This window comes from Leguminivora glycinivorella, chromosome Z (genome assembly GCF_023078275.1).
Source record: "Leguminivora glycinivorella isolate SPB_JAAS2020 chromosome Z, LegGlyc_1.1, whole genome shotgun sequence".
Lineage (NCBI taxonomy): Eukaryota > Metazoa > Arthropoda > Insecta > Lepidoptera > Tortricidae > Leguminivora > Leguminivora glycinivorella.
Window position 1 is genome coordinate 23,695,176 of NC_062998.1, and position 12,814 is coordinate 23,707,989.

The 12,814-nt window shown below is 30.5% G+C and overlaps 1 protein-coding gene across 1 annotated transcript; it reads left to right on the forward strand.

The window, feature by feature from the left end:
* Positions 1-1,553: 1,553 nt before the first annotated feature.
* On the forward strand, positions 1,554-8,214 carry LOC125241215. Its single transcript, XM_048149581.1, has 5 exons — positions 1,554-1,565; positions 1,924-2,025; positions 2,305-2,430; positions 2,540-2,694; positions 7,750-8,214. Exon 5 carries the CDS (start codon positions 7,761-7,763, stop codon positions 8,172-8,174), a length of 414 nt encoding a protein of 137 aa, XP_048005538.1. The 5' UTR covers positions 1,554-1,565; positions 1,924-2,025; positions 2,305-2,430; positions 2,540-2,694; positions 7,750-7,760; the 3' UTR covers positions 8,175-8,214.
* Positions 8,215-12,814: the final 4,600 nt, after the last annotated feature.

The window sequence follows — 12,814 nt, forward strand, 5'->3', positions numbered from 1 at the left end:
TTGGTTGTTAAATGTGACGTTGGTGTTACGAGATTTAACGTAATTTGCCTTTACTAGTACCGATTTCAACCATAGTCCGATCGTATTCAAGTTCAAAATACATTTATGTAATTTTATCTTCATGTAAACTTAGTTCATAATGTAAAACCAACAAAACTTAAAGTAAGGTTAAATCAAAAAACAATGTTATCCACTGAAAATAAAGCATAATTTTTATTTAAGTCTATAGTTACATACATACATATGATCGTAAGACTAACAAAGTACGTATGTATTAATACTCTAAATTGTTTATGAAACGTAAATAGTCGAACCTGCTATGCTTTGTCTTTGTCATACTTTGGATATAATATATAAATAAACAAGTGACGGAACATGCGATAACAGGTAGTCGAGTCCGATATGTTGATATGTAATAATCCGATTAAAGAATAAAATAAGAGATTGGTTACTGTTTCTACCTAAGTCATATACGCATCTAAGTTTATGAACATAATACTGATAAGCTTAATGAATGAAAAGTAATGGTAATACAGACTGATTAAATAAAAGATAGGATTTAAACCCTTATTTTTGAAATGATCTACAGGAAAGACGCGAACCTTTTTGCTTTTCACTATCGCAAATTCAAATTATTTTGACAAATAAGTCTATTGAAAAGAATAGTGCATTGAATTTAAGTTAATTACATTTATATATATATATATATAATAGTAATAATTTTTTTCTGCATATCAACAACTATTATTCGAAATGACGCTTCTGTTGTGTTAATCACAATGTGTCGAGGTATTTTATTTCAATCAACAATGTCGCTGATATGAGAATTGCATGTTACTTACTGAAAATGATGACGCTGTGTTTATTGTCCTATACCATGATATTATTTAACCAACATTCTATAAAGGTGAGTTGTGTTTTATTGTATGAAACATTGTTGTTCTTTAATGATTTTATAATAATTTAGTGTAAATAATTAATGCATATAATATGTTAATACATATTATATGCATTGAAGAAGGTTTGTTTTTAAGTTGTTTCCATAAATGTTCAAAAATATTATAAGTAGTCTTGTCCTTGTATAGTGTGTCACTGACTTTCTTAATTACTCTGTGCCTTTAATTGTATAATAATTATTGTATTGCACTATCGCCCGACCCAAGGCTCCACGGAAGACCAGCGCTGTGCCACCATCAGTGTCAGAGCATATGTCGAGTGGTGTCCTTTTGCAACCACAAACCAAACCCAATGTAACTGATTTTGTACTGTTTAGTATGTAAGCCTCATATTGTATATTTTATTTGGCTGCAATTAATGTCTTTATTTTCTTACTTTCTTTCTTCTTTCAAAAATGTTTAATACTTACGTAGGTAGCACCCGAACTAACGAAAAACGATAGTGTTGATGGTATTTGTCATATATATATATACTGAAATAAAAAATAAAAAACATTTTGAACTTAATCGGTAAGTACTCGTGGTAGCGGTCATATTTACACGTGTTGCAAGACTTGCGGTATTATTTGTTAATTCGATACTTTGTCGGCGCTTTGTGAAATACAAGTGGTAATATACTTTGAATATAAATTATGTGCTTCAATTTATAAAAACGATAATATTTATTTAAATTTATAATATTTAGATCTAAAGTTGAATGTCAGAACTTGGTTCTTTAGTCATATATTTATGTTTCGATTTAATATCAACTCATCAAATATTTCACTATAAAATAATGCGTTTTTATGCAACAATTTCTTTACTATTCTGTATTGCGACGTGAAGCTGCTCGTTATTTTTGTTAAGTGAGGAATCTGCAACTTTCAACTTCATTTAAAATGTTAGTAAGTATTTATAACCCTATATATCGAATCTCTTTAAAACTTTGATTTAAGTATTGTTGGTATATTTTTATTCTTTTTTGAAGGTCTGACTCCGAATGTTCAGTATACACGCGCACGCCCTCACCTGAACCGAAGAAGATTGCTACAAAGAATATCAAGAAAAGGAAATCATCCTCAGCCGCAAGGTAATTCATTTATTTTATATTAATTAAAATAATCCTTAGAGTTATATTTAACAGTTCCTGCTAGTCTAGTCGTTAGTGACTCTGTTTTCTAAGCTTGAGGTTACAGGATTTAATCCTGGTAAGGCATATCTGTGTGTTTATCACGTTAATTTATTTCTCAGTTATCTTATTCTCATCTATTTATAACGTTGTCAGTCATAACTATGAACTTGGTTTAGTTTTGTGTCAACATAATTATTATTAATTGACATATATTTAATATTGTTTTTCTTATTTAAGGTCCGAAGTTGAAACAGAAAATCGACGGGTACTACATTCATCCTCACCAACACCTTGCGCGCAAAAGAAAAAAACAACCAAAAAAGCACGAACGTCAACCAGTGAAAATAAGAATGTTGGCTCTAGGTACTACTTATTTTTAGTTGTTTTTAAAATTAAATTACTTTATTGTGATTGTGCAACTATAACATAATGTATTTGCTTGAAATATTGTAATTCTGTTTTATTTTTTCAGTTCTTCCAAAAAATCGCCTGAAACCGATATCTTCAAAATCATAAGAGAAGAAGAGAAGATCACCAGCGAGGGCAGTTCGAAAACCGTCAAGACAACATCATCGTTTACCAGCCGCGTATCGACAGGTTCTAGTCGACGCACTACGATAACAGACGGTAATTTTTTCATTGATTTAAAAGTGTATAACATTAATGATTACCAAAAATCTGAGCCTGAAGAACGTTATAAAAAAGCATTAGCGTCGGTTAAATTGCAATGTCAAGAGAATTCCTCCGAGTGGAATCAAATACAAACGTTCTTAGGTCAAGCCTTTAATATTTTTGGAGAATGTGAACCTGTTTATTATAATAATTATAAAAAAAATTAGTTGAATATTTTCAAATCTCCCACAGTAAGAGAATTCTATTTAAACAAAATTTTGTTATTTTTTATTCAAAGTTGTTGACAAAATCAAGTTATAGTTAATAGCAAAGGTAGATACCTACGTCTATAACTAAATCTCGAATATGGTTTTTGCATTAAGAATATAATATATTCGTATAGCGTACGATATTATCGTACGCTTATATAAATAGTTTGTGTACAAAAATAGATACTTAAATATTATAGGTTTTCAATATTTTATGTGCGAAAAAGTTTTAATGAATAAATACAGAAATTAATTTTTGTAAGATAAAAGGTTACTTTCTGTTAAATTTAAAGAATATTTTCGAATGCGATAATTTAATACTGCGACTTTATTTGATTTATATTTATAGACTTATACTACCATACTTTGCATAGTGTTAACAATTCATTGCATTCTTAATGAGAAGTCAGTCGAGTCAACTGTTTTGATTAATACAACGTATGCTAATAGTAAATAGATGTATTAAATTAGTGTTTGACAAATTACGGTTTCAAAATAGCCTAGTGAGTTTAGCTACATCTTTTGCATTAACATAATTCATTATGCCTTTCTGTGTACCGTGTAGTTCATCTGTAGACAAAAATAAATGGACAGGTCATCTTCGAAGCACTGCACATAAAACAACTGTATGTTCTAACAAATTACTTAATGATGGTGTTGAAGTAGTAGAGTCTGCATTTCGGATGCGCATTGCCACTTATCGTATATCAGCAACCAACGACCAAAGTCTGGCGTCTGTCGATGCGTTTATGAACTCTATTCGAAACAAAATAAAACGGCTTTTAGATAATTCACTTACGAAACATACGTGCGTAAAAGTAAATTTCGAGCTCTTTGGATTGTTTTTAATGTTCAAAGATAATAGTCAATCAATAAAATCATTTGGAACTAAAAATAAAATTTTATACTTAAGTTATGATTTTGAGTCACTGTTTTGCGAAGTTGTTAACTGTCTAAAGAAAAATTTGAGGAATTTCAAGACCGTGATAGTGGATGGGCTTTTGTTAGTAACTCTCATTTAGAGATCAACATTAACAAGTATCAACCATTACGAGGTTCAAGCTATGTTGACCTGCCAAAGTTCATAAAAAACAAAAAAGCATGTATAAATATACAAAACAACGATCAATGCTGTTTTTTATGGTGTGTAACAGCGGCTTTGCATCCTTCTACAAAACACCCTGAAAGAGTATCATCTTATCCTAATTTTCGAGACGTTTTGAATATTTCTCAAATTTCTTTTCCAGTCACATTTGATGACATAAGAATATTCGAAAAAAATAACCCTATGATTTCATTGACGATTTTTGGTTTGAAAAATAATAAAATTGTTGTGGGCCCCCTTTACAAGTCTAAAGTATCTAGTAATCAGAAATGTAGAAAAAATATAAACCTACTTTTAATAGACGATGGTAGTCACCCACCACATTATGTTCTAATTAAAGACTTGAGTCGTCTTGTGCGCAGACAAGTAACAAAGCATAATAGTAAGATATACTTTTGCGAAACCTGTCTGTTATTTTTTCTCACGCAGGAAGAACTCGCAAATCACTTGTGTACTGGAATAGTTACCGTTTTACCAGAAAAGGGGACAGTAATTAAATTTAAACATTTCGATCGTAAACAGAATGTTCCATTCGTTATATATGCAGATTTTGAATCGTTACTACAACCAACTGAAACTAGTGACTCTGATACTGATACTAGTGATAGTCTTACCCCTAACACTACAACTTTGCATCATCATATACCAGCTGCCTTTGGGTATCATATTGTTTGTAACGCAGATCCGAGTCATAATCGTTATTTCTCTTATCGCGGTACTGATTGCGTCGATAAATTTATTGAGGCAATCTACAAAGATGTTGCTAAAATTTATAAAATTGTGAACAAAAATACCCCAATAATATGTAATGAGAATGACGACCAAAACTTTTTGAACGCTAAACGTTGTCATATTTGTAACCATTTTCTATTTTCTGATCGGGTTCGAGATCACTGTCACATTACAGGAAGATATCGGGGAGCGGCACATAATATATGTAACTTACAATATAAACGTCCTTGTTTCGTACCTATTTTTTTTCACAATCTGTCTGGTTATGATTGCCATCTATTTATCAAAAAATTGGGGGAGGCACCTGGAAACGTCAAAGTTATACCTAAAACCAAAGAAAACTATATTTCTTTTACTAAATTTATCCCTATCGAGAATGAGTATTTTCAGCTTCGTTTTGTAGATTCTTTCAAATTTTTAGATACAAGTTTAGAAAAACTAACTACAACTATGCAGAAATCTGACTTTGTTCATTTACATAAATATTTTTGTAATGATGAGGAGTTTGAATTACTTACACGAAAAGGTGTGTTTCCCTATGAGTATATGAATAAATGGCAATGTTTTGAAGAAAAATACCTGCCAAGTATTGACTGTTTTCATAATTCGCTCACTGATGAGAACATTTCTGTAAAAGATTATAATCATGCGCAAAAAGTATGGCAACAGTTTAAAATTCAAAATTTAGGTGAATATACAGACCTATATTTGCAAACGGATGTTCTTCTGCTAACCGATATTTTTGAAAAGTTTCGCGCTACTTGCAAACAACACTATGACTTGGATCCTGCTTTTTATTTAACTACACCTAGCTTATCATTTGATGCCATGCTTCTGAAAACTGGTATTGAATTAGAGCTTATAGATGACTTTAACATGCTTAAGATGATCCAATCTGGAATAAGAGGGGAGTCTGTATGACCTCTCTACGATATGCAAAGGCTAATAACATATACTTACCTCACTATGACTCATCCCAGATAGACTCATACCTAATTTATATCGACTGTAATAATTTATATGGTTACAGCATGTGTCAGTATATGCCCCTATCAGACTTTAGGTTTCTAGAAACCAATGAAATAAGTGCTTTAAATATCACTCAAATCCCTGATGACTCGGATTATGGTTTCATTCTAGAAGTTGATATTATTTACCCCAATGATTTACATGATAAACATAATGATTTACCATTTTGTCCCGAAAAATGTGTTCCACCAGGTGGGACGCATTATAAACTGGTACCTAATCTATATGACAAATATTTGTATGTGATTCATTATGTACATTTGAAAACGTGTCTTAAACATGGTTTAAAATTAAAAAAAGTACATAGAGTAATTACGTTCAAACAGTCCCCTTACTTAAAACAATATATTGATATGAATACAAGGCTACGTCAAGAGGCAACGTCTGTCTTTGAACAAGATTTTTGTAAATTGATGAATAACAGTATATTTGGTAAAACTTTAGAAAATACTGAGAAAAGGGTTGATGTGCGCTTAGTTAATCAGTGGACAGACAATGATAACACAACAAAAAAGAAAATCACCGCTGACAGATTAATTGCAAGGCCAAATTTTCACAGTGTATCAGTTTTTACTGAAAATTTGGTGGCAGTTCAATTGAAACCAGATCTAATAATTTTAGATAAACCGATCTACATTGGTTTCGCTGTACTAGAGTTATCTAAAAGTCATATGTATGATTTTCATTATTCAGTATTTAAACGTTTTTATGATACTCGTCTACAAATGTGTTACACGGATACAGATAGTTTTGTTTATTATATACAAACAAAAGACTTTTTTAAAGATTTAAGAATGCATTTTTTAACATATTTCGATACTAGTTGTTACGATATTGATAATAAATTTTTATTACCTGTTCAAAATAAAAAAGTGCCAGGACTTTTTAAGGATGAAATGAAAGGAAAAATGATTAAAGAGTATGTTGGACTTCGTTCTAAAGTGTATTCTATCAAAACAGTTGATAAAATTATTAAAAAAGCTAAGGGTGTGAGAGAACCTGTAGTATGCAAATTTGAGTTTTCTCATTACGTGAAATCATTATTTCAAGGAGATGAAATAAAAAGAAGAAACATATTATTTAAGTCGATTAAGCACAATATATTTACCCAAAGTGTAAATAAAGTCGCCCTTTCAGCTAATGATGATAAGCGTATGATATCTGACAACCAAATAGTGACGAAAGCTTGGGGGCATACCTCAATACTTAATGTTTAATTTGTAATCAATTGTCATGTTTTGTATAAAATAAATTGTACTATATGCAGTCAGAGGTCATTAGTAAATTGAATAGCACATATAATTGAAACAACATTTTGATATTAATTTTATAAATCTATTAAAAACTATAAATATAAGTTGAAGATAATAACTAATTCAATTATATGTCCTAAAAATAAATCTTTCTTCTACTTATTATACTTATTGTGTTTTTATTTTAACAATATTATTCAGTGATGTCTTATGATAAATAAATATATTATCTTATTATTTTCTTGTTTTCATTTTAATTTACCTTAAACATTTCTATAGATAGTTTATTCATAAACGTGTTCATAAAACAAGTTGTGACTTGTTTAGGTAAAGACATACACACGTGTAAAGTTAAAGCTATCATATAACAGGATTGCGCATTTATATTTTGCTGAACAAACAATAGCTAACCTTTATAAGCGCAAAGTAATTTTTAATTGGTTACATTCGAATAGCATCAACGCGTCTTTATTATCCACTCGCAGACATAGACCTGGTAAGTTGTTTTTTAACTAACTACTTATTAAAATTATATATATATATATTATATATATATTAAAATTATATATTATATTTTACAAATCAAATAAACATTAAAATTAATTTATTTGTGGTTATATACATTTTTGTTCGTTGTGTAATCTGATTTATCAATATTATATAATTTTTCGTTTTGTCTTAGGTTTTCAAAAAATGGCAGACAGCGAAGACATCCCAATTCCATTTTCGCAATATGCACAAGAGTTTGAGCTACCACAAGAATTTGACGATAGCGACTTATATAAAAAAATTAAAAAGAACATCGAAAACCCTAAAGCCAAGAAACGTAATAAAGTTAACATTCATAATAAAGTAGTGAAAAGGACTCAAGGACACCCACCATCTTTTGTGATAAATAATCATGAGATCAAAGGCAATAAACTGATCAAAATTCAAATAATCAACATAACAGAGGATGTAAGGGATCAAAACGATGAACAGAACGAAAATGTATTACTGAGCGCGCAGTATGTTGCAGGCGATAATTTTGATGAAATTATTGACAGCACAGAGGCTTTAATAAATAAAATTTCAAAAAAAATTTGTGGATACAGTACTAGTTATTAAAGTTGTATTTTAAATATTATATAAGTAATAAATATTATATGAGTAAGTTGTCGTTTTATTTATATCCATACTAACTAATAAGTTTTTCTTATGCAAATTATGTAAAATCTAAGCTAAAAATTAAAAATATAACATTTACTATAAAAAACTTATTAGGTAGTTATCAGTAGTTATATAGAATGGTATAAAAAAAACTAATATAATTAATAACAAACATTTATTTTAAGAAACACATTTTGAATACAAATTAAAATTAGATTTGTCGATTGTCTAAATACCATTTTTTTATACATAAAACATTTTTTAATGCACAAGATTTTTTATGATACACACAGTTAAAAATACATTCATTAGTACAATATTTTTTATACAGTTCTTTTAAATTAGGCACATCTTTTTCACCCAAATCTAAAATAGTGCATTTTGGATATAAATCTTTAATCCATTGAACTTTTTCCAAACCTTTAACGTAGATTGTCTTATCTTTTATATGGTTATCAATAAGTCTTCTAAATTCTCTATAATCAACATAACCTTCGTGCCATAAAATACCTAAATGTTTTTCAATCCATCTTGTCTGCCTCTTTTCACTTTCCGCCAATTTAGAAAAACGAAAAGGGGGTTTTATTAAGAAAACTTGAGTGTATTCTAGCGTGCTGTATGCAAATTCTTTGACAATAAATTCATTTTCTTTTGTTTTAAATCCTTGAAGGTCTACAAATATATGCTGCATTACGATACTTTTTTCGTAATATTACTTAAGGGCTTATATTCAAATATACTATCATTTAAAATCAGACAGTAAGCTGCAGTGTTCTTTGGTATATCAGATTCACAATCCAATTCAACTCTCACATCTACCGATCCGGTTTTTAAGGTTTCGTTTTGACGAGAACAGTTGATAACAAATAAAGGAGCTATATCTTTAAAGTCTTGAGGACTTAACAACGGCGCTTGTAGACGGTTATAATAAGACTGCTGAAATTTCGCATACTGCTCGTATAATATAGCAAACTTTCCACCCGAAAAACTAACATCAAAACTTTCGTACGGAAAGTAGACTGAATTCAAAAAAACTTTAACATCTCTCAAATTACAGTGATCAAAATGTGTTATGTCTTTATTAGCGTCATTTTTTCGTCCCGTTTTCAAACCAATTATAATATAACGCGGCTTTTCAATTTGAGATGAAGTTTTGATAGACCAAGAATGTTTTGACGTCTCAGGCAAGAGCGGATATTCATATAAATCCCAAGTCCTAAATGCTATCTGAATGGCACGATCACTTTCCAAACATTTGAGTAAGTTTAATCTTTCTCGATCAGACACTTTAACATGAGGCATGCGCCATACTATTTTAGATATAGTAATATTGTCTATATATTCATTCGCATTTAGTTTAACGCTATTCAAATTAGTATTGGATCTTAAAATAATGAGTTCATGCTTGCAATTAATTATGATTTTGTTGTAATCCTCAGCAAACCCGAGAATCTTGTTTAAGGGTACAGACACGGAAAATGAACCTTGCGTGTTTTTTATGCCTTTGACATCAAATCCCCATAACTTAGACATAGATGCTTCCAGTTCATTCATAGATACAAGAGATTTCATAGTTGTTGTAACTCCTGCGTTTTTAATTTTGTCAATTTCGATTCCATTTAATTCATATCGAATATCTTGAAATAGATGAAGTATGGGGTTGTTTGTAAAAAGAACACTTTTTACCTCGGCTTTTGTTTCTCTATTGAATGCGGTTATAGTACCTTCTATGTATAAAGAACTTGCTGATGGTAGTACATAAAGATCTTGTTGGTTTATAGGTATACGTATTTCATCGTTGAAATTAAAACTTGTTACGTACGGCTTATATGAATGATATTCAAAGCTCTCGATAGAATTATCAAAGACAAAAGGTTCTGTTAAGTTTAATATACTCATTTTAATAGCCGTAAGCTTTGGAGGAATTGCTTATTTTGTTTCGTAAGTTTCACTTTAGGTCTTCTTTTTATGATTGCAGGATGAGTACTGATAGTTTTTTTAAGAGAGATTGAAGTTTTATTGAAGTCTATCATTTTTTCCTTAGATGTAAGTATATCTGAATTTCTTCACCTCGTAAATTAACTAGATTATTTTTAACGTCTAAAATTCTTATCGTAATTGTATTTAAGCTGTTTTGGGTTACAGGGAAATAAATAACGTTTTTTGGTGTTTCTATAATCCGATAACCAGGTGCCACATTTGGTACAAACTCGTGAATTATATGACTAGGTTTTCCGTTAACAAATGAACCGCTCACTATGTCACATTCAATGCGTACTATAGTTGTCGACAGAATGGAAACAGGATAAGGGGATTCGGTTAATATATTAGCTTGAATGGATTCTGAACCGAAGCCAAGTAAATTACCGATAGAGCCTTCTTTGTTAAAATGAATATTTTCAGAGCATAAAATAGATGTTTTTAAGGTATTATTATTGCATGTTAATGCAAAAGAGCATCCTTCAATATGTTCTTTAAGGTAATCGTCAATATCTTGAAGTTCATATGATCCTTCAGGAATTTTAATTACTTTGTTTTTACCATAATATAACTTATTATTTCTGTTGTCTATGTTGGGTATAGAATTAAAAGTTGACATATACAATAGCCCACACTCATATTCACCATCCAGTTGAAGAGCTGGTGAATAGTTTGTTAACAGAGTGGAAGATGTTCCAGTTATAGACAAAGTGAAAGACATTGTGAGAATGATAAACTGTTTATTGTGCGATGATATTTAAACGGTTATACCAATATTGTTTTAAGTATTTTAGACATAAATGACCACAATTGACAGTGTTAAACTTTTGGTACGTGTCATAATTATAGTAAATATCATATTTTTTTAAATACCTCTTTAATTCTAGCGGAGGTGGAAGGTCTCCATAACTATTAAAATATTCACAATAATTATTATCTTTTACATAGGCTACCCAGTGTGTACCATTGTTTTTAGAACTGTCCAAATTAACAATTCCACATTCTACTTTTTTAGGACTCTTTGGTAAACTGTCTCTCATATAAACTCCTCGAAAATATGGAATATCAGATGAGTGTTTTAAAATATCAATATTTGAAAGAGCGCGCCTGGGTAACCTCTCATTTAGTTTTTTGAAATTTTCAAACATAATCCTTTGCCATTTTTATATGGTTTAATGTGTAAGCCTTTTCCTAATGCAATAGATTCCATCATCTTGTTATGTCGCTCTGATTCCGCTAAATTTTTTCTGGCGGCTTTGTAATCACCTACAGCTTTAGCAATTCCGGCAGCTCCTCCTGCTAATGATCCCAGCGCAGACAGACCGGCAAAAATAGGTATCAGCGGTAAGAAGCCTCCAGTTTTTGGAATTGGTATAATACGAGGTACCCGTACCTTGGAATTGGTATTGAAAATTTTTGTCTTGGACACAAAACGTTTAAAAGGTTTTATACCCGCACCGGCCTTTATTTTCGATTTCATCACTTTGCTAACTAACCATGAAGCAATTTTTTCTCCTCTCCCTGCATCTTTCGACTTTCTTCTTTGTTTCGCCATTTCGTATAGTTCTAAATCAGCACGATGTCTACCAGCTAAATCAGAATAATTATCATATGCTATGTCGTGTTTCATACACGCATTATCTAGCGCATTAATTCCTTTATCACCTCTTTGTAACCTTTTGCGCAATTTCGTTCCCGGACCACAATAGTTATAACCAGGTAAGTGTAATTCGAAGGGCAAATTATTAATAGCGCTGTTTAAGAGTCCTCTCCCTTTCATATCCCGTAAGATAATAACACTATCATTAAAAGGATATTATATAAATAACATTAAACAATGGCACTTTTATCAATCCAACTGTTTTCGCTATCATCAAGGCCTAACCATTTAACATACAACTTTCTACCCTTTTTTTAATAACCTTTTCTACAAGGTAAACGTTTGGATGGTTGGTTTTCAGAAGTTCTTCTTCGTAAAATGTACCGAGTATAGTGTTTTTATGCTGGTCTTGAACGTGATACGTAACAGGTTGAGTGCGATTCACATGAGTAATAGTGAAAAGTTCTGTTGACCAATTAGGTGTGTAACCTTTGTGAAAGGCATTTTTATACTTACTAATGCGTACACAATCTCCTTTATGAAATTTGTTCAATTTATAAGACAAAGTGGCTTGTGATCTTTTAATATTTTTTAATACTTGCATTTCATTATCAACATTTACATCAATAGGTTTCATTTTTGTTGTGCGATGTACGGTCTGATTATACGATTTTACTACATCGTCTAATGGCTTACCAACCCATTTATAGTTACCAACTAAACTGAAATGTTTGTAGAGTTTAAACTTAATGGTCTTTATCAGCCTTTCAACGATAGATGCCTTTTTAATTGAATAAGTTGAGTAATGATTTACGTTTAATGATTTTAAATAGAAATCAAATTCATGATTGTAGAATTCTTTTCCTAGATCAGTTTGTAAGTTATTAGGTCTCCGTTTAGATGTTTTGATTATTAGTTCGAATGCATCTTTGACTTCTGTTTTAGTTTTAGACTTAATAGGTGTACACCATGCATACTTTGAAAATGCGTCAATAACGACTAAAATATATTTATATCC

Bases quoted from the DNA above. Each gene is read 5' to 3' on its own strand.
- LOC125241215 (XM_048149581.1), top strand. From the start codon at position 7,761: ATGGCAGACAGCGAAGACATCCCAATTCCATTTTCGCAATATGCACAA.